We start from the raw sequence: 23,142 nt of genomic DNA on the forward strand, positions 1-23,142 counted from the left end.
ACGGGTCGGGAAGCCGCCCCGTGGGGACCTGGTTCACGGGATTGGAAGACTTAAAGAGAGATTTCGGTCTCAGACTAGTAAGATGAAGTTTGTTTTTCTTTTTGCCTGTATATGTGACTGTACAATCTTGCTGTTTTCTGTCTGATGAAGGGTAATGTTATCCCCGAATGTTATGTTTGTTTGGTCTTGGTCCACACGTGGATCGGCTTTTTTGATGATAAATAAAAAATTTAAAAAAAAAAAAAAAAAAAAAAAACACACCTTCAATGCAGTGCAGACTTCAAGTCTTCTGTGCTGGTCAAAAGAGGAAAGCTGTCATGGTACCCAGTGTGCGCTAACTTTTCAAAAATGCAAATGTTCGTGAATGATTGTGTTCACCGTTCCCACAGAAAGATTTGCCTCTTGTGCAATTTCACGACAGGTTATGCGGCAATTATCCAGGATCAGGCGTTCTACATGCTGAATGTTCACATGAATGATTGCTGTGGGCTGGGAACCACTATGGCTGGGATGGTCACTGAGGAACGTACGGTCATCTTTGAAACGTTTACACCAGCCCTTAAATTTTCCACTCGCCTACTCACATTTTGCGAGTGGAAAATGAGGGCTTGTGAGCTGGGCTGCCTGGAAGAGGGGGAGTGAGCACCACCGGCGGGGGGTTTATTGGGAGCCGTTCTCCCTGGGGGGAAGAGGAGAGCCGCGGGATAGAACGCTGTAACAGCTTACATTATAATTGTCTCCTCTCTGCTCGACACATCCCCGCCTACACCTGACCTGCACCTGTGAGAGACAGAACGCCGGTCCAATGCTGGGATGCATTCTATCTATCACAGGCACGGGTCAGAAGGAGGCAGGGCTGTGTCGAGCAGAGCGGAGACAATTATAATGTAAGCTGTAACATCGTGCTATCCCGCGGCTCTCCTCTTCCTCCATGCACTCTTCCCAGCATTCGATCAGCGCTTGCAGCCAATGGCTACAGCACTGATCTGTGTATTCTGGTGGAAGAAGTGCTTACATTGCATTTATTCATTCTATTTTCGATCCTTTGTAACTGTTTACTGCACAAAACTAAAAGGCAAAAAGACAGGTTACAGTAGGATTAAAAAATAAATATGAATGGAATTTGGATCTTTCACCTGCTTGCCTTAAATGTAAAAATGCAAAACACCAGCAGGGAGAAAAAAACAACTATTGCATGCATATTATTTAAACAGGAAAGATAATGAAATGCTAAGGTCCCCAGGGACAAGCTAACAAAAGGTGACCTATGCTATGCGACAATTTTCTTTCAGATTAAAGAAAGAAAAGAATTGGAAGTGTACCAGAAAGCTGATGTTAGAAGCCTGTGTGCAAAATGAATTTTTGGCTTTAGTCCACATTCACATTTGTTACAACAGGTCCTCTTCAATTGAGTCTTTTGATGAGCGGCAGTGGTTCTGTTTTAGTTCTTTCAAATCTCCTCTTACTGCTTGGCATCACCACCTGCCCTGTTATGAACGCTTGTTGAATGTTTATTTGAAGTTTTATCTGTAATAAGTGTTTGTGCCGCATCTATGCATTGCACCAATGGTACTGCAGCTTACTGAATAAAAGATTCAGCAGTTTTAACTGTCCAAATTTTCTATTTCTCCGTTATTGGGCATTTGGAGAGCAAAATCACCCAGTGCCAACAATTCCATATACATTTTATTCCGCTGATTGGCATTATAAAATAGAACCGTTCAGCTCTCCGGATGATTGGTTAAGAATAATCCCAGTTTGTCTCTGTAATCTTCGTAAATTTTTTCAGTGTATTTCCCACCAATTGCTCCAGAAGACCAATAATTCTGATACTTTTACGGCGCAGTCTGGTTTCAATATCATCAAATTTCTCATTATTGTCAATGGACCTTTATAACAGTAAACTAACATCTTGTTCCCGGGGCCAGAGTCAATTTTTTCCCCTCTAGTATCCTTTTATCTCTATATATCATGTCTAAGGAGTGTCAGTTCTTCTCTAATGCAGGCCATACATGGTCGAATTTCCAAAGAATTTCCTTTTGAAAATCAGAATTTTTTGCGTTTTGTGATCCGATGGTGCCACCATTGATTTTGAAATTCAACCAGCAAAACCTTCAATTTCACCTCATGTTGCTACAGAAAATAATTTTTGTGTCTGGGAATCTTCTTTTCTTTCCGGGAATTTTCTTCTCTTGCACATGCGCATTTCTTTTGCAATTACATTTCTCACACGATTCATCCATCTTTGATTAGAAAATTGTTTGTCTTTCAAAAAATTTGTGTGCGATTATTAAAATTCAATGGGCGCGCAAAAATTTTGCTGCAGCCAACTAATGGTGTAAAATACGAATGGAAATTCTTAGATAAGATTTTCTAAAGAAAATTATTTTGAAATTCGACCCGTTCAAAGCCCTCCACTTTTCGTTTTTTTTTAAAGTTTGAATTGATGCTAATAATGCATTGCATTACATTAGTTTGCATATATCTTGTCTTCCCAGGTTTCTCTCTCCCCCCTTATCAACATGCCAGTGGCGGTTCGTCCATAGAGGGCGCTGGAGCGCCGCCCCCTCTGGCTCTCACCGCCACTGAGTGAAATAACATAGATTCATGCATTGCACGAATCTATGTTATTTTCGCCGCTGCCGCTGTTATTCAGATGGTCAGCGCTCAATGTCCGGCCATCTGAATAACGCCAGCTGGTTGGCTGTACGGAAATGTCTATCAAAGCCAACAGCTCTGATAGGCTTTCCCAATACAGCCCTCGGGTCCCGGAAGCTTATTCTCGGTGCGCACAGACTGTACGCCCCTTGAATAAGATGACAGGTGTCTCAGCCAATCAGGTTGGCTGGTTCTGGCTACCGGTAACCTGATTGGCTGAGATGCCTGTCAGTCATCGAGGGCGGGAGAAGACATCATGGGACGTGGATGCCTAAAACCAGTAAAGGTAAGTACCGGGCGGGGGGGGGGGGGGGAGAAAGCAATTTACAGGGCACAGTGGGGACAATTGGCACAGCGGCGACCATTAAAGGGCACAGTGGCTGCGTTTAATGGCATGGCACAGTGGTGACAATGGATGGCACAGTGGCTGCGTTTAATGGCATGGCACAGTGGTGACAATGGATGGCACAGTGGTGACAATGGATGGCACAGTGGCTGCGTTTAATGGCATGGCACAGTGGTGACAATGTATGGCACAGTGGCTGCGTTTAATGGCATGGCACATTGGTGACAATAGATGGCACAGTGACTGCATTTAATGGCATGGCACAGTGGTGACAATGGATGGCACAGTGACTGCGTTTAATGACATGGCACAGTGGTGACAATGTATGGCACAGTGGCTGCGTTTAATGGCATGGCACAGTGGTGACAATGGATGGCACAGTGACTGCGTTTAATGGCATGGCACAGTGGTGCGAATTGATGGCACAGTGACTGCATTTGATGGCATGGCACAGTGACTGCGTTTAATGGCATGGCACAGTGGTGCGAATTGATGGCACAGTGGCTGCATTTGATGGCATGGCACAGTGGTGCAAATTGATGGCACAGTGGCTGCATTTGATGGCATGGCACAGTGGTGCAAATTGATGGCACAGTGGCTGCGTTTGATGGCATGTAACAGTGGCTGCGTTTGATGGCATGTAACAGTGGCTGCGTTTGGGCACAGTGAGACTGCAATTTTTTTTTTCTTTGCGCCCCCCCCAAAAATTTTGAGCACCAGCCGCCACTGCAACATGCTAAGGACATTTTTAAAGAAAACCTTTCCATTTTCATGACATTGCAGACAGATCATGGCAGGTGGGAGCGGCTGGCAGGGTTCTGTACATAGCTTCCTGAAATCATCACAGCCCCCTAATACTCCTCTCAAGAGCCCTCAGCCTTGATACAAGTAGTGAGCTATCTCACAAATATAAAAATGACAACATGAGGTTATTGTGCCTTTTTGGACTATGGTGATGTCCCTGCTCCAACAAGTATTAGATCCCTCTTTCCCCTTGGACCTGCTACATTACCTTTTAGGCCTCCCTTTCTCTAGCATTGGAAAACCTTTAAACAAACTTGTTTCCTTCATTCTATTAACGGCGAGAAGAGAAGAGAATTTTTCCACTACACTGGTTATCCCCTACCCCCCTTCCCAGGTTCAGCTCCTGAAATAAGTACTGTATTTATTGGCGTATAACACTCACTTTGTTACCCTGAAAATAAAGGGTAAACTGTGCCTGCGTGTTATACGCAGGGGGCTGTGGAAAGTTTTTTCCTGAAGCTTCCCTCTTAAATGTTAGGGTGCGTGTTATACGCCTGTGCGTGTTATACGCCGATAAATACGGTAGATTGGAGTATATAACGGCTCAGGTGGGAGATGCCGTAACCCAGTTTAAAAGAATATGGGATGCTTGGGATTCCTCAAAGTTTGGTTCTTCTCCGGGTCTTGACTGATCGGGGCTGGTGGTTTCCGGCTCTCTCTTTCTCAGACCCCTGGTGTAACTCTCATTTATTTTCTTTTAAAAATGTTTTAGGTCTTAGTTATTGTAGATGTGACCCACACCGTTCATTGATCTACACGTGTAATCCTGTTTCCAATTGTGATGTCTTTTTATATGACTTATTTTGTAAAATTTTAAAACGTTAAATAAAAATACAATTATATATATATATATATAAATGCCTTTATGGGCAGGGTTTAATCTGTAGGAATTGACGTTCTTAGGTAGGCTGCATTTCCATGCAGCTTGCCCAAGGTCCTTTGGCTTTCTCTATCTGTGTTACTCACTCCTAACCCTGGCTGCTGGGAGATCTCTTGCTGCTGGGGGTCTATTGTTGCAGAGGTGGTCATTTGGTGGGGGGGGGGGGCATTGTTGCTGGGAGGGGGATCTATTGTTGTGTTGGGGGTTTATTGTTGCTGGGGTGGAGTCTATCAAGTTAACTACGAATTACTTAGTAGCACAAAATTATACATGCTTTTTGGTATCTCTAAAAGGGGCGGTACATGGAGGTGGGTAGGGGGTGGCACCAAGGAGGGGTCCTCAGAGGTGGGTAAGGGGCGGAGACGAAGGGTGACCCAGAAGAGAGGAGTTTCTTCACCACTTCTCAGAGAGAAAAAAAAAAACCTTGTCCCTGCAACTTTCTGCATGCTATGAGGCAGTCATCCTGAGCCCTGCTTCACCAACTAGTAGATCATTAAATTAGATTGTGCTTAAAGGGTGTCCCAGCATATGATTTGCCCATGCTTGTTTTGGGTCAATGAAGTCTCCTGCAGTCAACAAGCCCTCAGCTGACCATGTCTTGTTAGGTCCTTACTGTGTTTGCCTTTTAAGACCATAGAGCGTTCACTGATGACCTCTGATTTAATGTCTTCTCCTCTTCCAGAGCCATGACCGCCAACACCGCCAGTGCCCGTATCCTCATCAAAGGGGGGAAGGTGGTGAATGATGACTGCACGCAGGAAGCCGATGTATACATAGAGAACGGCATCATCCAGCAGGTGGGCCGGGAGCTGATGATACCGGGAGGGGCGAAGGTCATCGATGCCACAGGAAAGCTAGTGATCCCTGGAGGGATCGATACCAGCACCCACTTCCACCAGACTTTCATGAATGCCACCTGCATGGACGACTTCTACAATGGCACCAAGGTAAGGACCACTGGGGGATCACTTTCTTCTTTCCAGGCCAGGCTCATGTTTTTGCATTGCATTATGGAAGGGTTTTATTGCTGGCTATGTTTTCGCTGTGGGAATTCACCCACTCTACGTTGGCCACTGTCAGTGGAACAGAAAGGGATGAGAAATCCAACATTTTAGAGTCATCACCAGAACAGGAGAGGGAAAAATCTTTCAATTGGGACACTTGTTCAGGTCACAACTGTCTTGGATAGGAGAGGGATTTACACTCTCTTTCTGTTGTCGCAAGGACAGGAAGTGAAGGAAAATCTCCCCAATGAGACACAGCATCAAAATAAAAAGAATCCTGTCTTAACCATACCCGACCTTATTCAAAACGAATAAAAGGTTTTGGCTTTACGTACACTTTAAAGTATTGCTAAAGGCAAAACCTTTTTGTGTGTTTTTGAGTGGAGTGGGATTAGAACACCTGTCAGTTTTTATTGCTGTCGGTGCCCCCGTTAGGGAGGCTCATTCTCAGTATTTGTTCTTTTTAACATTATTACTGAGAGTGAAAGTGAATGAAAGAAAATCCCAAATTTAGGGAATAGAGGGGAAATCTTCCAATGGGGCAATATGTCAATGTGCAGAAGACCCTGGCAACCCACAGAGACTCACCCGCCATTTGACTCGCATGCAATCGCTGGAGATCCTGTCGCACGGTGAGAGATGAGCAGCTGGAACGCGCGCTCTGAGATGTGGAACGCAAGGGTGGAACCGCTGGAACCGAAAGTGCGTTCCAGCCGCTTATCACTCACCGTGCGACAGAGTCTCCAAGGATTGCATGTGAGGCACATGGCGGGTGAGTCTCTGTGGGTTGCCAGGGTTTTCGGCACATTGACACTATGGCGGATGAATGATATATTTTATCACTCATTGAGACTTAAAGCGGGATTCCACCCAAAAGTGGAACTTCCACTCATCTTATTCCTCCCCCCTCTGGTGCCACAATTGGCACCTTTTGGATACCTGTCTTTAACATGTATTTTTTCCCACTTCCAGACGATGCCGCGGAGTTGTGACGTCACCGCGGGGCTCCCTCCTCCTCCTCCTTCCCCCTGGCCAATAGTAGAGAGGAGTGGGGCCTCGCGCATGTGCAGTAGGGTTCCCAAAGTGAAGCCAAACGGCTACACTGCCGGGTTCCCGTACTCGCAATGGCAGCAAAGCACCCGACAGCTGATGGAAACATCAGCTACTGGTGCCGACATTGCTGGTCTCCAGGACAGGTAAGTGTCCTATTATTAAAAGCCAGCAGCTGCAGTATTTGTAGCTGCTGGGAATTAATGTTTCTTTTTGAGGGAACACCGCTTTAAGCCTCGTACACACGATCCGATTGTTGGACAACTGAGCGTCAGATTTTTATCTTCAGGGCGTGTGCCTGGATTTTGTCTTGCATATTAACGGCACACAATTTTCAGCCAACAAACATGAACGTAGTGACGTACTACGTGGAATTTCAGCTCTTGAGCGCCACCCTTTGGGCACCTTCTGCTAATGTCGTGTTTGGTAAGCTTTAATTTCCGAGAATGCATGTTTGTACTTTGGACTTTTGTGTGACGGACTTTTGTACAGGTGATATGAAAATCTGACAACAGACCGTTGTCCGCCGAAAATGGACTAGCCTGCCATACAAAATTTGCTTGCCGAAAGTTGGACAATCGTCTGAAGGAGCATACTAACGGTTGGATTTTAGGTCAACAGTCAGTCATCAGACAATCCCCTGCCAACAATCAGATCGTGTGCACGAGGCTTTACACTAATATTTGCTGTCATTTTGAAAGGTGTTTTTTCCTTTTTTTTTTGAGGGGACTGGTGTTTAACCTGTGAGGGGGTTAAGGGTGCCCCCACCCATTTTCTCGGCGAGGGGGGGGGGGTGTATACTCAATGTGGGAACCACAAATGGTGGTTCACTGCTTGGTTGGGCTAGCTCTGAGAAAGGGGGTCTGTCCCCCGAAACTCGTAAGCTTTTCCACCGTGTGGAGCTGTGCATTTGATAAGCTTGATTTTATCCCACTTTTGTGAGTATAACACTGTTGTGTGGGTTTTAATAAATGGTTTTGGTGGTAATGTGTTAGGCGTTTTCGCCCACCATTTTCACAGTTTCCTGAAGTTTACCCAGTCTGAGGAGGGCTGCATCCGTGAAACCATTATTTTTTTCCATAGTCCCTGGGGGACGTTTTTTGGACTGGGAGCTGGATGGTCTTTTATCTATTTATCTATTTATCTTGCAACATTTTATTTTACCTAATCCTCTTAAGCCCCAGTTTACTTTATTCTTAGCTTTTTGTGACAGAGTATGTAGTGTACAGAGTACGGGTGTCAGGAGTATGTAATGTACAGAGTACGGGTGTCAGGAGTATGTAATGTACAGAGTACGGGTGTCAGGAGTATGTAATGTACAGAGTACGGGTGTCAGGAGTATGTAATGTACAGAGTACGGGTGTCAGGAGTATGTAATGTACAGAGTACAGGTGTCAGGAGTATGTAATGTACAGAGTACGGGTGTCAGGAGTATGTAATGTACAGAGTACGGGTGTCAAGTGTATGCAATGTACAGAGTACAGGTGTCAGGAGTATGTAATGTACGGAGTACAGGTGTCAGGAGTATGTAATGTACAGAGTACTGGTGTCAAGTGTATGCAATGTACAGGTGTCAGGAGTATGTAATGTACGGAGTACAGATGTCAGGAGTATGTAATGTACAGAGTACTGGTGTCAAGTGTATGCAATGTACAGAGTACAGGTGTCAGGAGTATGTAATGTACGGAGTACAGATGTCAGGAGTATGTAATGTACAGAGTACTGGTGTCAAGTGTATGCAATGTACAGAGTACAGGTGTCAGGAGTATGTAATGTACAGAGTACAGATGTCAGGAGTATGTAATGTACAGAGTACGGGTGTCAGGAGTATGTAATGTACAGAGTACAGGTGTCAGGAGTATGTAATGTACAGAGTACAGGTGTCAGGAGTATGTAATGTACAGAGTACTGGTGTCAAGTGTATGCAATGTACAGAGTACAGGTGTCAGGAGTATGTAATGTACGGAGTACAGATGTCAGGAGTATGTAATGTACAGAGTACGGGTGTCAGGAGTATGTAATGTACAGAGTACGGGTGTCAGGAGTATGTAATGTACAGAGTACAGATGTCAGGAGTATGTAATGTACAGAGTACAGGTGTCAGGAGTATGTAATGTACAGAGTACGGGTGTCAGGAGTATGTAATGTACAGAGTACAGATGTCAGGAGTATGTAATGTACAGAGTACGGGTGTCAGGAGTATGTAATGTACAGAGTACGGGTGTCAAGTGTATGCAATGTACAGAGTACAGGTGTCAGGAGTATGTAATGTACGGAGTACAGGTGTCAGGAGTATGTAATGTACAGAGTACTGGTGTCAAGTGTATGCAATGTACAGAGTACAGGTGTCAGGAGTATGTAATGTACGGAGTACAGATGTCAGGAGTATGTAATGTACAGAGTACAGGTGTCAGGAGTATGTAATGTACGGAGTACAGGTGTCAGGAGTATGTAATGTACAGAGTACGGGTGTCAGGAGTATGTAATGTACAGAGTACAGGTGTCAGGAGTATGTAATGTACAGAGTACGGGTGTCAGGAGTATGTAATGTACAGAGTACAGATGTCAGGAGTATGTAATGTACAGAGTACGGGTGTCAGGAGTATGTAATGTACGGAGTACAGATGTCAGGAGTATGTAATGTACAGAGTACTTGTGTCAAGTGTATGCAATGTACAGAGTACAGGTGTCAGGAGTATGTAATGTACAGAGTACAGATGTCAGGAGTATGTAATGTACAGAGTACGGGTGTCAGGAGTATGTAATGTACAGAGTACAGGTGTCAGGAGTATGTAATGTACAGAGTACTGGTGTCAAGTGTATGTAATGTACAGAGTACAGGTGTCAGGAGTATGTAATGTACGGAGTACAGATGTCAGGAGTATGTAATGTACAGAGTACGGGTGTCAGGAGTATGTAATGTACAGAGTACGGGTGTCAGGAGTATGTAATGTACAGAGTACGGGTGTCAGGAGTATGTAATGTACGGAGTACAGGTGTCAGGAGTATGTAATGTACAGAGTACGGGTGTCAGGAGTATGTAATGTACAGAGTACAGGTGTCAGGAGTATGTAATGTACAGAGTACGGGTGTCAGGAGTATGTAATGTACAGAGTACGGGTGTCAGGAGTATGTAATGTACAGAGTATGGGTGTCAGGAGTATGTAATGTACAGAGTACGGGTGTCAGGAGTATGTAATGTACAGAGTACGGGTGTCAGGAGTATGTAATGTACAGAGTACAGGTGTTAGGAGTATGTAATGTACAGAGTACAGGTGTCAGGAGTATGTAATGTACAGAGTACAGGTGTCAGGAGTATGTAATGTACAGAGTACAGGTGTCAGGAGTATGTAATGTACAGAGTACGGGTGTCAGGAGTATGTAATGTACAGAGTACGGGTGTCAGGAGTATGTAATGTACAGAGTACGGGTGTCAGGAGTATGTAATGTACAGAGTACAGGTGTCAGGAGTATGTAATGTACAGAGTACGGGTGTCAGGAGTATGTAATGTACAGAGTACAGATGTCAGGAGTATGTAATGTACAGAGTACGGGTGTCAGGAGTATGTAATGTACAGAGTACGGGTGTCAAGTGTATGCAATGTACAGAGTACAGGTGTCAGGAGTATGTAATGTACGGAGTACAGGTGTCAGGAGTATGTAATGTACAGAGTACTGGTGTCAAGTGTATGCAATGTACAGAGTACAGGTGTCAGGAGTATGTAATGTACGGAGTACAGATGTCAGGAGTATGTAATGTACAGAGTACAGGTGTCAGGAGTATGTAATGTACGGAGTACAGGTGTCAGGAGTATGTAATGTACAGAGTACGGGTGTCAGGAGTATGTAATGTACAGAGTACAGGTGTCAGGAGTATGTAATGTACAGAGTACGGGTGTCAGGAGTATGTAATGTACAGAGTACAGATGTCAGGAGTATGTAATGTACAGAGTACGGGTGTCAGGAGTATGTAATGTACGGAGTACAGATGTCAGGAGTATGTAATGTACAGAGTACTTGTGTCAAGTGTATGCAATGTACAGAGTACAGGTGTCAGGAGTATGTAATGTACAGAGTACAGATGTCAGGAGTATGTAATGTACAGAGTACGGGTGTCAGGAGTATGTAATGTACAGAGTACAGGTGTCAGGAGTATGTAATGTACAGAGTACTGGTGTCAAGTGTATGTAATGTACAGAGTACAGGTGTCAGGAGTATGTAATGTACGGAGTACAGATGTCAGGAGTATGTAATGTACAGAGTACGGGTGTCAGGAGTATGTAATGTACAGAGTACGGGTGTCAGGAGTATGTAATGTACAGAGTACGGGTGTCAGGAGTATGTAATGTACGGAGTACAGGTGTCAGGAGTATGTAATGTACAGAGTACGGGTGTCAGGAGTATGTAATGTACAGAGTACAGGTGTCAGGAGTATGTAATGTACAGAGTACGGGTGTCAGGAGTATGTAATGTACAGAGTACGGGTGTCAGGAGTATGTAATGTACAGAGTATGGGTGTCAGGAGTATGTAATGTACAGAGTACGGGTGTCAGGAGTATGTAATGTACAGAGTACGGGTGTCAGGAGTATGTAATGTACAGAGTACAGGTGTTAGGAGTATGTAATGTACAGAGTACAGGTGTCAGGAGTATGTAATGTACAGAGTACAGGTGTCAGGAGTATGTAATGTACAGAGTACAGGTGTCAGGAGTATGTAATGTACAGAGTACGGGTGTCAGGAGTATGTAATGTACAGAGTACGGGTGTCAGGAGTATGTAATGTACAGAGTACGGGTGTCAGGAGTATGTAATGTACAGAGTACAGGTGTCAGGAGTATGTAATGTACATAGTACAGGTGTCAGGAGTATGTAATGTACAGAGTACGGGTGTCAGGAGTATGTAATGTACAGAGTACAGGTGTCAGGAGTATGTAATGTACAGAGTACGGGTGTCAGGAGTATGTAATGTACAGAGTACGGGTGTCAGGAGTATGTAATGTACAGAGTACGGGTGTCAGGAGTATGTAATGTACGGAGTACAGGTGTCAGGAGTATGTAATGTACAGAGTACGGGTGTCAGGAGTATGTAATGTACGGAGTACGGGTGTCAAGAGTATGTAATGTACAGAGTACGGGTGTCAGGAGTATGTAATGTACAGAGTACGGGTGTCAGGAGTATGTAATGTACAGAGTACGGGTGTCAGGAGTATGTAATGTACAGAGTACGGGTGTCAGGAGTATGTAATGTACATAGTACAGGTGTCAGGAGTATGTAATGTACAGAGTACAGGTGTCAGGAGTATGTAATGTACAGAGTACGGGTGTCAAGAGTATGTAATGTACAGAGTACAGGTGTCAGGAGTATGTAATGTACAGAGTACAGATGTCAGGAGTATGTAATGTACAGAGTACAGGTGTCAGGAGTATGTAATGTACAGAGTACAGGTGTCAGGAGTATGTAATGTACAGAGTGCAGGTGTCAGGAGTATGTAATGTACAGAGTACAGGTGTCAGGAGTATGTAATGTACAGAGTACGGGTGTCAGGAGTATGTAATGTACAGAGTACAGATGTCAGGAGTATGTAATGTACGGAGTACAGATGTCAGGAGTATGTAATGTACGGAGTGCAGGTGTCAGGAGTATGTAATGTACAGAGTACAGGTGTCAGGAGTATGTAATGTACAGAGTACAGGTGTCAGAAGTATGTAATGTACAGAGTACAGGTGTCAGGAGTATGTAATGTACAGAGTACAGGTGTCAGGAGTATGTAATGTACGGAGTGCAGGTGTCAGGAGTATGTAATGTACGGAGTGCAGGTGTCAGGAGTATGTAATGTACGGAGTGCAGGTGTCAGGAGTATGTAATGTACGGAGTGCAGGTGTCAGGAGTATGTAATGTACAGAGTGCAGGTGTCAGGAGTATGTAATGTACGGAGTACGGGTGTCAGGAGTATGTAATGTACAGAGTACGGGTGTCAGAAGTATGTAATGTACAGAGTACAGGTGTCAGGAGTATGTAATGTACAGAGTACAGGTGTCAGGAGTATGTAATGTACGGAGTGCAGGTGTCAGGAGTATGTAATGTACGGAGTGCAGGTGTCAGGAGTATGTAATGTACGGAGTGCAGGTGTCAGGAGTATGTAATGTACGGAGTGCAGGTGTCAGGAGTATGTAATGTACAGAGTGCAGGTGTCAGGAGTATGTAATGTACGGAGTACGGGTGTCAGGAGTATGTAATGTACAGAGTACGGGTGTCAGGAGTATGCAATGTACGGAGTACGGGTGTCAGGAGTATGCAATGTACCGAGTAAAAAGTGAAAAAGTCCTGCCATGTGTATGCATACCAAGTTCAGTGACAACACCCTTCGGAGAAAAATCCTCGGAAAAGTCAGATGGAAGTCCAATCGTGTGTATGAGGCTTTATAGAGAACGTGTGTTACTGGCAGGATCGGCAGATGAAATTAAAGGAAAATAATCCTGAAATAAAGAAAGCTAATGCAGATACCACATCTAAGGATTGGTGATTTGCAATATATGACATTTTTGTGGTTGGGTTTTTCTTTCTCTTATTAAGGTCGGCATATTAGAGTTCTATTTCTACAGTGTGGCTGGAATTAAATTTAGGGCTCCTTCTCCTTAAAACGGGAAGGGTACGGCTGGTGACGTTGTCGGGTGGTGGGATAGAACGAAAGTGGACAACACAAGCTGGGAGGAAGATCAGAGGAACGCAGAGCGAAGACTCAGACTGAACACAGACACAGCAGACGGTGGCTCCAGACACTCCGCCATGAATAATTCACGAGTCACGACGCATTCCCTGACACACATCCTGACAGGCCACGGGAAAAGGTTTACTGAGGGACAAGTCCACTGATGAGATAATGTGTGTTGGGAGCAGCCTGGTCTGTATTAGGTGCCCCGTATTCCTGGGAGGTGCTCTCACCGCCTGGGATGACGCAACCTCCAGCACACCAATACATACATATGGGGCAATGTGCAGGAAGCATAGACGTCAAGAGGACCTGAAGCACTTCAACTTATAAGTTCCTCTCTATTTTTCACAATACTTATTTATATGTTATATGTTGTTTTTTTGTATGTGTTAGGAATACAGCTGTTCGGAAAACAGCAACCTGAATCCTCATAAAGTGGACCTGTCATGTTAAGAGCAGTGTGCTAATTTAATGTGTCAGTGTGCCAGGGGCGGACTGACCATTCAGGAACTCAGGCACTGCCCGAGGGCCCCATGCCACTAGAGGGCCCCATCAGAGTTGCCATCCTCAGTAAAACCAGGGATAGTATATGAAAATCTGTGTTTTTTTACATCTGTCCCTGAAATGTCCCTTACCGACATCCTTTTGGTCTAAAAATTCCAAGATTAAAGCTGCCCCGCCTCTCCAGTATCTTCTCAGTGGCCCAGATTCAGCATAGCTTGCGCTATATTTGCGGGGGAGCAGGGCAACGATTTTGCCCTGCGCCCCCGCAAATATTTTGCGCTGCCCTCGATTCACGGAGCAGTAGCTCCGTGAACTGTGAGGGTGCGCCGGCAAATTTGCCCGGCGCAAGCGCGCGCAAGTTAAATGATCCCGCCGGGGGCGGGAATCATTTAAATTAGGCGCGCTCCCGCGCCGAGCGTACAGCGCATGCTCCGTCGGGAAACTTTCCCGACGTGCATTGCGGCAAATGACGCACTTACGCAAACGCCGTGAAATTCAAATTTCACGGCGCGGAAAGGCCGGCTATAGCATTGGCTGCCCCTGCTATTAGAAAGGGCAGCCTTGCGCTAAAGTTGCCGTACGGAAACTCCGTACCTGGCTTGCACGGGGCCCGCGCAAGCTTGTGAATCAGTGGTAGTATGCAATTTGCATACTACACGCTGATACACAATGGGAGTGGCCCCCGCAAGAATGAAGCCTAAAATCTGCGAGGCATAAGAGCCTTATGCCGCGCAGATTTTAGGCTGCAGCCGGTGTAACGAGGTTCCTGAATCAGGAGCACTCGTTACACCGGAGCAAGTAAGCAATTGCGCCCGTGTAACTCATGGTTACACGGGCGCAATTGCTTCTTGAATCTGGGCCAGTGTGTGTATGTATACTGTGTTTGTTCTTTACGTGTATACTGTGTATGTATACCGTATGTGTGTGTAGATCGTACTGTGTGGCCCCATAATCTATTGCCTGGGGGCCCCATAATCTCCCATTGCCCGAGGGCCCTATGAGTTGTCAGTCCGCCCCTACTGTAGTCTCTCACCTTGTGACTTTATGCAGAGTGACAATGTATCACTAGGTAAAAGGAGGCTGGGAAATGCTTCTTCCTGCCTGCAGGAGACTAATCACTTCTTCTCAGCTTGGGAAAGTTACTGACTGGAGCTCAAGAAAGATTTCTAAAGTAGATGTTGCACTAAAAAAGTGCAAGGTCCATTTATTTATAGAGGGCCGATCAACCCCTCCCCATGTGCCCCCTCCCTCCCATCACCCACCTTGCAAAATCGTAATTTTTTATTTAAAGCCTGTGGGGATAAAAAGGTAGTAAATATACTTGGCATACCTCTTTGGTGCTTTGATGCGGGACCACACTGGAACAATGAAGACGTCACCCTTGCCAAAGTATCGTCCATGGAAGCCTGCACTATACCAACCAGTGAGACTGTGTGCGAATTGGCTTCTTGAAACCTAGCAACCAGGAATGTTGTGCGGCCTAGCCGCCGGCACCTTAGCAACCAATGACACTGTGAAGCCCGGCCACCTGCATCCTGGCAAATAATGATGCTTTGTGGCCTTGATGCCTCCAACATACCAACCAATGTTGCTGTGTGGCCTGGCTGCTTGAATCTTAGCAACCAGGGATGCTGTATGATCCAGCTACTTGCATCCTAGCAACCAATGACACTGTGAAGTCTGCCTGCATCCCAGCAATCAATGACCTTATGAAGCCTGGTCACCTGCATCCTAGCAACCAATAACACTGTGCAGCCCAGCCACCTGTGTCCTAGAAACCAGTTACACTGTGCTGACCCGGCTGCCTGTATACTAGCAAGCAGTGACACTATGAAGCCTGCCTGCCTGCATCCCAGCAATCAATGACCCTGTGAAGCACGGCCACCAGCATCCTAGCAAATAATGGCGCTTTGTGGCCTGGCTGCATGCACCATACCAACCAATGACGCTGTGTGGCTTGGCTGCTGGAATCCTAGCAACCAGGGATGTTGTATGTCCCGGCTGCCTGCATCCTAGCAACCAATGACACTGTGAAGCCTGCCTGCATCCTAGCAATCAATGATCTTGTGAAGCCTGGTCACCTGCATCCTAGCAACCAATAATGCTGTGCAGCCCAGCGACCTGTGTCCTAGCAACCCATTACACTGTGCTGCCCATCTCCCTGCATCCTAGCAACCAATGTAAAACCTGTCCTAAAAAACTAATGCTGCTGACATTGGTATCAATAATTGAAAGGTAGGGATCTAATGATACTGAAAAGCTGACCACAAAGGGAACAGTAATTTGTTAGTGTAACCCAGAAATTCAGTACTACTAAGGCTCATTTCTAAACACTTAATGGTGGAACACACCATACTCTCTGCTATTCCCACACAAGGCCTGCAGCCTCTAAAACACAAAACGTTACTATGGCAACACATTACTATTCCTATGCTGAAAAATCATATTTTGATTGTTATTGTTATTTATTTATGTCGGGGTAGAAGACTCATTTGGCGTGCTTGCCATAATTAACACAGATGTCATCTTAACAGCTGATTATAAAATACATTTGTTGCTTTGTCCCCTACTTGTTTATAGCAGCGAGAGACAGTGAAACAGCTCAATAGACAATTACGGTAAATTGGGCTTGGATTTAAAAGAATCAAAGTAATTCTGAGCTGCAACGGTTCTGTGCGCCGGACCCACGAACTAAGATGCGCCTGAAAACAGGCTTCATCCCGCCGACGTAACTTGCCTACGCCGGCGTAGGGTAGGCGCACATTTAGGCTGGGCGCATGGTGGCGCTCCCATTGATTAGCCATTCAAATATGCAAATGAGGGAAATACAGCAATTCACGAACATATGTGCGCCCAACGCAGTGCGCGTAAGTTGTACGTCCGGCGTAAAGTTATTCCCCATGAAGGAGGTGTAACCCAGCAGCAGACATGCAAAGGTCTGCACCAGGGAACACAAGCCGGCGTATTTTACGTTGGACGTGTCTGGCTGGGCGTAGGTTACGTTCACGCCGTACGCAGTGATCCAGCGTAGTTTAGGCAGTTGTTCCGACGTGGTTGTGAGCATGCGCAGGGGGATGCGTCCACGTCTCGGCGCATGCGCAGTTCGTGATATGTATCTGTCTGGCGCTCGGCCCATCATTTGCATGGGGTCACGCCTCATTTGCATGGCTGACGCCCACTTCCACCTACGCCGGCGTACGCCTTCGAAACCGAACACAGCGTTGGGAGCACTGGCTTGGTAAATTCCATGCTTGCCTCTCTGCGCTGCGTTGGCGTAGCGTACATTGTTTGCGCTACGGCGGCGTAAAGTGCGCCCGCTCTCTGTGAATCTGGACCTTAGTTGCTGTAACCTCTTTCAATCGAATCTATGGGTCAGATCTCTAGATTCAGTCACAAAAGTAGTCATGTTTGAAAAATTCCTCTTGAATCTAAGATATTGCTAATCCTAGGAATAATTCCGCGTACACACGATCGGATTTTCCGTTGTAAAAACCTTGGATGGTTTTTCCGACGGAATTCTGCTCAAGCTTGGCTTGCATACACACAGTCACACAAAAGTTCTCCCCTCAAGAACGCGGTGACGTACAACACTACGACGAGCCAAGAAAATGAAGTTCAATGCATCGAATTGTTTCAGAGCATGCGTCGGAATTTTGCACGTCTGAATTCCTACAGACGATCAGAATTTCCGATTGGAAATTTTTGTTGGCGGAAATTTAGACAGCAAAAGTCCAATGGAGCCTACAAAAAGGCAGAATTTCCAACCAAAAGCTCACATCGGACTTTTCTTGTCGGAAATTCCGACCGTGTGTACGGGGCATAACCCTGATAATATGTTGAGCATGACAGCAATTTGCATAAAACAACACATTTTTAGCATTAGGCTTCCTGGATGTCCTTACATTATGGTGATAACAATGAAAAGATTTCCATGAGGACATTTAGGAAGCCTATTGCTAAAAATGAGTTGCAGCTCATTGTGAGTAAAACGAGTTCAGGTAAGTCTAGTTTACACCAGGTGGAATAAAAAACTTACTGGGGCTTTTAGTTCTAGAGTGCGGCTACTTTCTTTCTTGTTAAGTCATTCTGATCCTCTAAACTCGGAGGTAAATCCTGAGGATTAATGAAATAAAGAGGACTTTTAGTTAAATCCGCCCTTCATTCTCACACTTAAGCTGCATCACACAAACCAAGTGGCCATATGCCTTTCTGGGAAGAAACAGTGGCTAGGCTCGGTTTAGAGGCCTGTCATATGACCAGTGCCTAGGCTCTGAATGGCCAGCTCTGCCTGAATGTCATCCTGTAGGCTTATTTTGCATGTGATTAATGCATAGGTGACCTTCCAGACAGCACCCCGTGTCTCACTTGGGGGTGGCCATATTTGGTCACCTATTGATGACAGTGGAGAAGAGCACTGTCCAATCATGAGCTGCGATCACTAGCTGTACTGCCTTCCAGTTAGCTGTATCTTTAGATTTATGAAAACTATGTAATATGAGGACCTACCTAATTTATCCAATTAACCACTTAAGACCCGAACCAATATGCAGGTAATGGACCAGGCCCTTTTTTGCGATTCGGCACTGTGTCGCTTTAACTGACAATTGCGCGGTCCTGCAACGTGGCTCCCAAATAAAATTGGCGTCCTTTTTTTCCCCACAAATAGAGCTTTCTTTTGGTGGTATTTGATCACCTCTGCGGTTTTTATTTTTTGCGCTATAAACAAAAATAGAGCGACATTTTTGAAAATAACGCAATATTTTCTACTTTTTGCTATAATAAATATCCCCAAAAAAAGATATAAAAAAACATATTTTTTCCTCAGTTTTAGGCCGATACGTATTCTTCTACCTATTTTTGGTAAAAAAGAAAATAGCAATAAGCGTGTAACGATAGCGTTTACAAAATAGGGGATATTTTTATGGCATTTTTTTTTTTTTAAATATTAATTTTATTGTTTTTCTTCAAAAAAGAACAGAAATGCAAAACAACACAGAGAAAATACATTGCAGAACCCGATGTAGCAACTGGTGATCTTAGGTGCATAAATGACATAGTAACAACAACAGTATCAATAGTAGCAGTAATGAGGATACAGTCTGCAGCTGTATAGAACGTCTACCATTCAGGGCTAGATTTTTATGGCATTTTTATTAAAAAAATATTTTTTACTACTAATGGCGGCGATCAGCGATTTTTTTCATGACTGCGACATGGCGGACACATCGGACAATTTTGACACATTTTTGGGACCATTGTAATTTTCACAGCAAAAAGTGCTATAAAAATGCATTGATTACTGTGAAAATGACAATTGCAGTTTATGAATTAACCACTAGGGGGCGCTGTAGGGGTTAAGTGTGACCTCATGTGTGTTGCTAACTGTAGGGGGGCGGGGCTGGACTTGTGACGTCACTGATCGTCTTTCCCTATATCAGGGAACAGACGATCAGTGACACGGCCACTGTGAAGAACGGGGAAGGTGTGTTTACACTCACCTCTCCCCGTTCTTCAGCTCCTGTGACCGATTGTGGGACTCCACGGGTCCCGCCGTCACGGAGCTTCGGACCGGGTCGCGGGTGCGCGCACGAGCGACCCATGGCTGGGCACTTAAAGAGGACGTATAGGTACGTGATTGTGCCCAGCCGTGCCATTCTGCCGACGTATATCGGCATTAGGTGGTCCTTAAGTGGTTAAGCAGGCCCTTGTACTGCATACTTGTTGGTAGATTGTTGGAAACTCGTAAGGTAAGCCTACAGGTGAGGACACGTGGAATGCACTGCATTACTGCAACACATTGATACAGTATTAAAGTGGAACTTTAGTCAGAAAATGAAGTCCTGCTACATCACTTCAGACTGGCCTCTTTTGCATAAAAAATAAGTGCCTATGTTGTTTAAAATTCAGTAATACACTGTCTCACCCTGCCCTGCACATGCTCATTTGCTCTAAATTTTTAGGCATTTTTAGGTACTGCTGAGTTTGTAGAGGCTGATGTGTTAACAACCTTAAAGTGGAATAAAACCCTGATATCCGGTACAGCCAAGGAAGCGGCTTCTGTTCGATCTGCAACTGCCATGGTGCTGCACATGTGATCAGTTATGATGACACCAGCCATTTGATGGTTTGACAGTTTGTTTGAGGACATAAGCATATGTGACAGTTAGCAATCCTGGCATTCTAGGAATGTATCTTTTGTTTTTTAAACCGTTAAATTGAGTGTTTAATTCGACTTTATAATTTACTGCTGTTCAGGGGCTCAAAATGGCTTTTTTATAGCACACACTAATTTTTGTAGCATAATTATTAATGTGGAATATATGTCTCTTGATAAAGAACATTATTTTTTATCAAGTTGTTATGGGTAAAGTTCCACATTTTAATGTCCTTAAAACGGAACTAAACCCATCGATTTAAAAAAACTATTCCATTCACGTGCCTAGAAAGTAACAGTCACATTTGTGTTCTCAACCAAACTGTCAAACCATTAAATGGCGGTGTCATAACTTATTATAATTGACAGCATCATGGCAGTAGAAGATCAAACAGAGGCCAAGATGGCAGCTTCCCTGGCTGAAAATAATAGGAGGGTTTAGTTTTGTTTTAAGACATATCACGCCCTCTCCTCGCCCAAACCAACCTCCCTATTAGTGGTCAGTTTTTTTGGTGGACCGTAAGTGCAACTCTAACCACAATGGCCAATAGTGTAATACCATCAAGAATTAAGGGCCAGATCCACAAAAGAGATACGCCGTCGTATCTCTGTTTTAGGGTCTTCCTAACTATGTGACTGATTCATAGAGTCAGTTACGCATAAATAGCCCTAAGATCCGACAGGTGTAATTGAATTACACTGGGCCAGATTCATGTACAATGGCGCATCTTTGGACCGGCGTAGTGCATCTTTTTTACACTACGCCGGACCAGCGTGGAGAGGCAGGTAGGGTATTCACAAAGCACTTGTGCCTAACTTTGCACCGGCCTAACTTAATTTCCTCGGCGTAAGTGGAAGTGGGTGTGACCTTATGCAAATGATGTTCTGAACGTGGAGCAGTGATTTACGCCCGGCGTATCTTGAACGGAGCATGCTCAGTACGTTCGTTCCCTTCTGAGCATGCTCACAACTATGCCGGCCCAACTTACAGAGATACGCCGGCCCAACTTACGCCCAGCCGATGCAAATGTACATCCAGTTTTATTCCCCCCCCCAGGGAAGGTACATTTGCTGTGAGATGGCTACTCCCGTTCGCCACAGGCAGAGGAGGAAAAAAAACTTTAACACCCAGGAGATGTCAGCCCTCATAACAGCAATGGAGACTTATGACCAGGGCCGCCATCAGGGGGGTACAGGCAGTACACCTGTAAGGGGCCCGGGGGTCCCCAGGGGCCCAGATAGGAACCCCCCTTTTTAAAAAAAAAAATATATATTTTTTTTAATATATTTGTAATTATATTTTTTTGATGGACAAGAAGGCCTGGCTTGCAGTCTCTGCTCTAATTCATTTCAAAGGTGTTCTATCGAGTTGAGGTAAGGACTCTGTGCAGGCCAGTCAAGTTCCTCCACCCCAAACTTGCTCATCCATGTCTTTATGGACCTTGCTTTGTGCACTGGTGAGCAGTCATGTTGGAACAGGAAGGGGCCCTCCCCAAACTGTTCCCACAAAGTTGGGAGCATGAAATTGTCCAAAATGTCTTGGTATGCTGACGCCTTAAGAGTTCCCTTCAATGGAACTAAGGGGCCAACCCAACCCCTGAAAAACAACCCCCCACCATAATCCCCCCTTTCATCAAATGATTTGGACCAGTCCACAAAGCAAGGACCATAAAGACATAAATGAGTGAGTTTGGGGTGGAGGAACTGGACTGGCCTGCACAGAGTCCTGACCTCAACACCTTTGGGATCGAATATTCCGATGGACGTGTTTTGTCGTATAATCAAACTGTCTGTACACTCCATCGGACAAAAGAGCAGAAAAACTACGTAGTTTCGTGAATGTTGGCTGAAAAAGTTCTGCCGTCTGTATGCAGAACAAGTTCACGGCCAGTGCCTTTCGGACAAAAAAATATATATATAATTATTATTATTATCATTATTATTATTATTATTAAAGGGCCCAGAGGTCCCGGATGGAAAGCCCCCTTTATTTGGTAATTTATTTTTATAAAAAAAAGGGGGGTTGCCATCTGGGGCCCTGGTGGCCTCCGGACCTTTAAGGGGGTTCCCATCCGGGCCATCCGGGCCCTCTCCAGCTGACTTGAGCAAGTCTGGTGCAAAGTTACCCCTGCTTTATAAAGGGTAACTTTCCGCTGCAAACCAGAGTTACACGCACCGGGAGTAGCCTGCGCCGGCAATTCGTAATTTGCTGAATCGGACCAACTCCCTCATTTGCATATTTAAAATAGAAAAACCAGGGCCGCGCTAGTTCAGACCAGCGTAAATGGGCGCCCACGCCGCACCGGCGTGGAAAGGTCCAAACGAAAAAAAAAAATCTACGTTACGGCGTAATATTGTTTGCTGAATACGGCGCGGAGATACGCCGGCGCAAATTGGCATTTACGCCGCGCATCTCAGTCTACACCGGCGGAAATTGTTCCTGAATCTACCCCACTGTCGGATCTTAGGATGCAATACTTCGGCCGCCGCTGGGGGGAGTTTGTGTCGTAAACCAGTGTCGGGTATGCAAATTAGTACTTACGGCGATCCACGATGGTTTTTCGCGTTCGCTACGTCGCTGCTAGTCTAGTTTCCCGTCGCAAAGTTAGTCGTCGTTTTAGCTGCCCTAACTTTACACAGCCCATGTTAAAGTATGGCCGTCGTTCCCGCGTCGAAAATTAAAAAAAAAAATTTCTTGTGTAAGACATCCGGGAATACGGAAGTACGCTACGCACGTCGCCGTTCGAAAAAATTACGTCACTTCGCGCAAAGCACGGCGGTAATTTCGAAACGGAGCATGCGCAGTAGGTCCGGCGCGGGAGCGCGCCTAATTTAAATGGCACACGCCCCTTTGAATTACGCAGGCTTATGCCGGAGGCCGCCGGCGTAGGTTTTCATTGCAAGTGCTTTGTGAATCAGGCACTTGCGATGAAAACTTGCGGCGGTGTAACGTATCTACGATACGTTACGCCGCCGCACTTCTACGTGAATCTGGCCCCAAATCACTGTGATGTGCTTAGTCCACTGAG

General features: G+C 45.3%; 1 protein-coding gene across 1 annotated transcript in view; it reads left to right on the plus strand.

Annotated features, from left to right (window-relative positions):
• DPYSL5 (dihydropyrimidinase like 5) overlaps positions 1-23,142 on the plus strand; it is a 164,776-nt gene that overhangs the window by 58,103 nt on the left and 83,531 nt on the right. Inside the window, exon 2 of the mRNA XM_040348246.1 lies at positions 5,371-5,635. Coding sequence (XP_040204180.1) covers positions 5,375-5,635 — 261 coding nt within the window. The 5' untranslated portion in view covers positions 5,371-5,374. The remainder of the gene's footprint in view (positions 1-5,370; positions 5,636-23,142) is intronic.

Source organism: Rana temporaria, chromosome 4 (assembly GCF_905171775.1).
Source record: "Rana temporaria chromosome 4, aRanTem1.1, whole genome shotgun sequence".
NCBI lineage: Eukaryota > Metazoa > Chordata > Amphibia > Anura > Ranidae > Rana > Rana temporaria.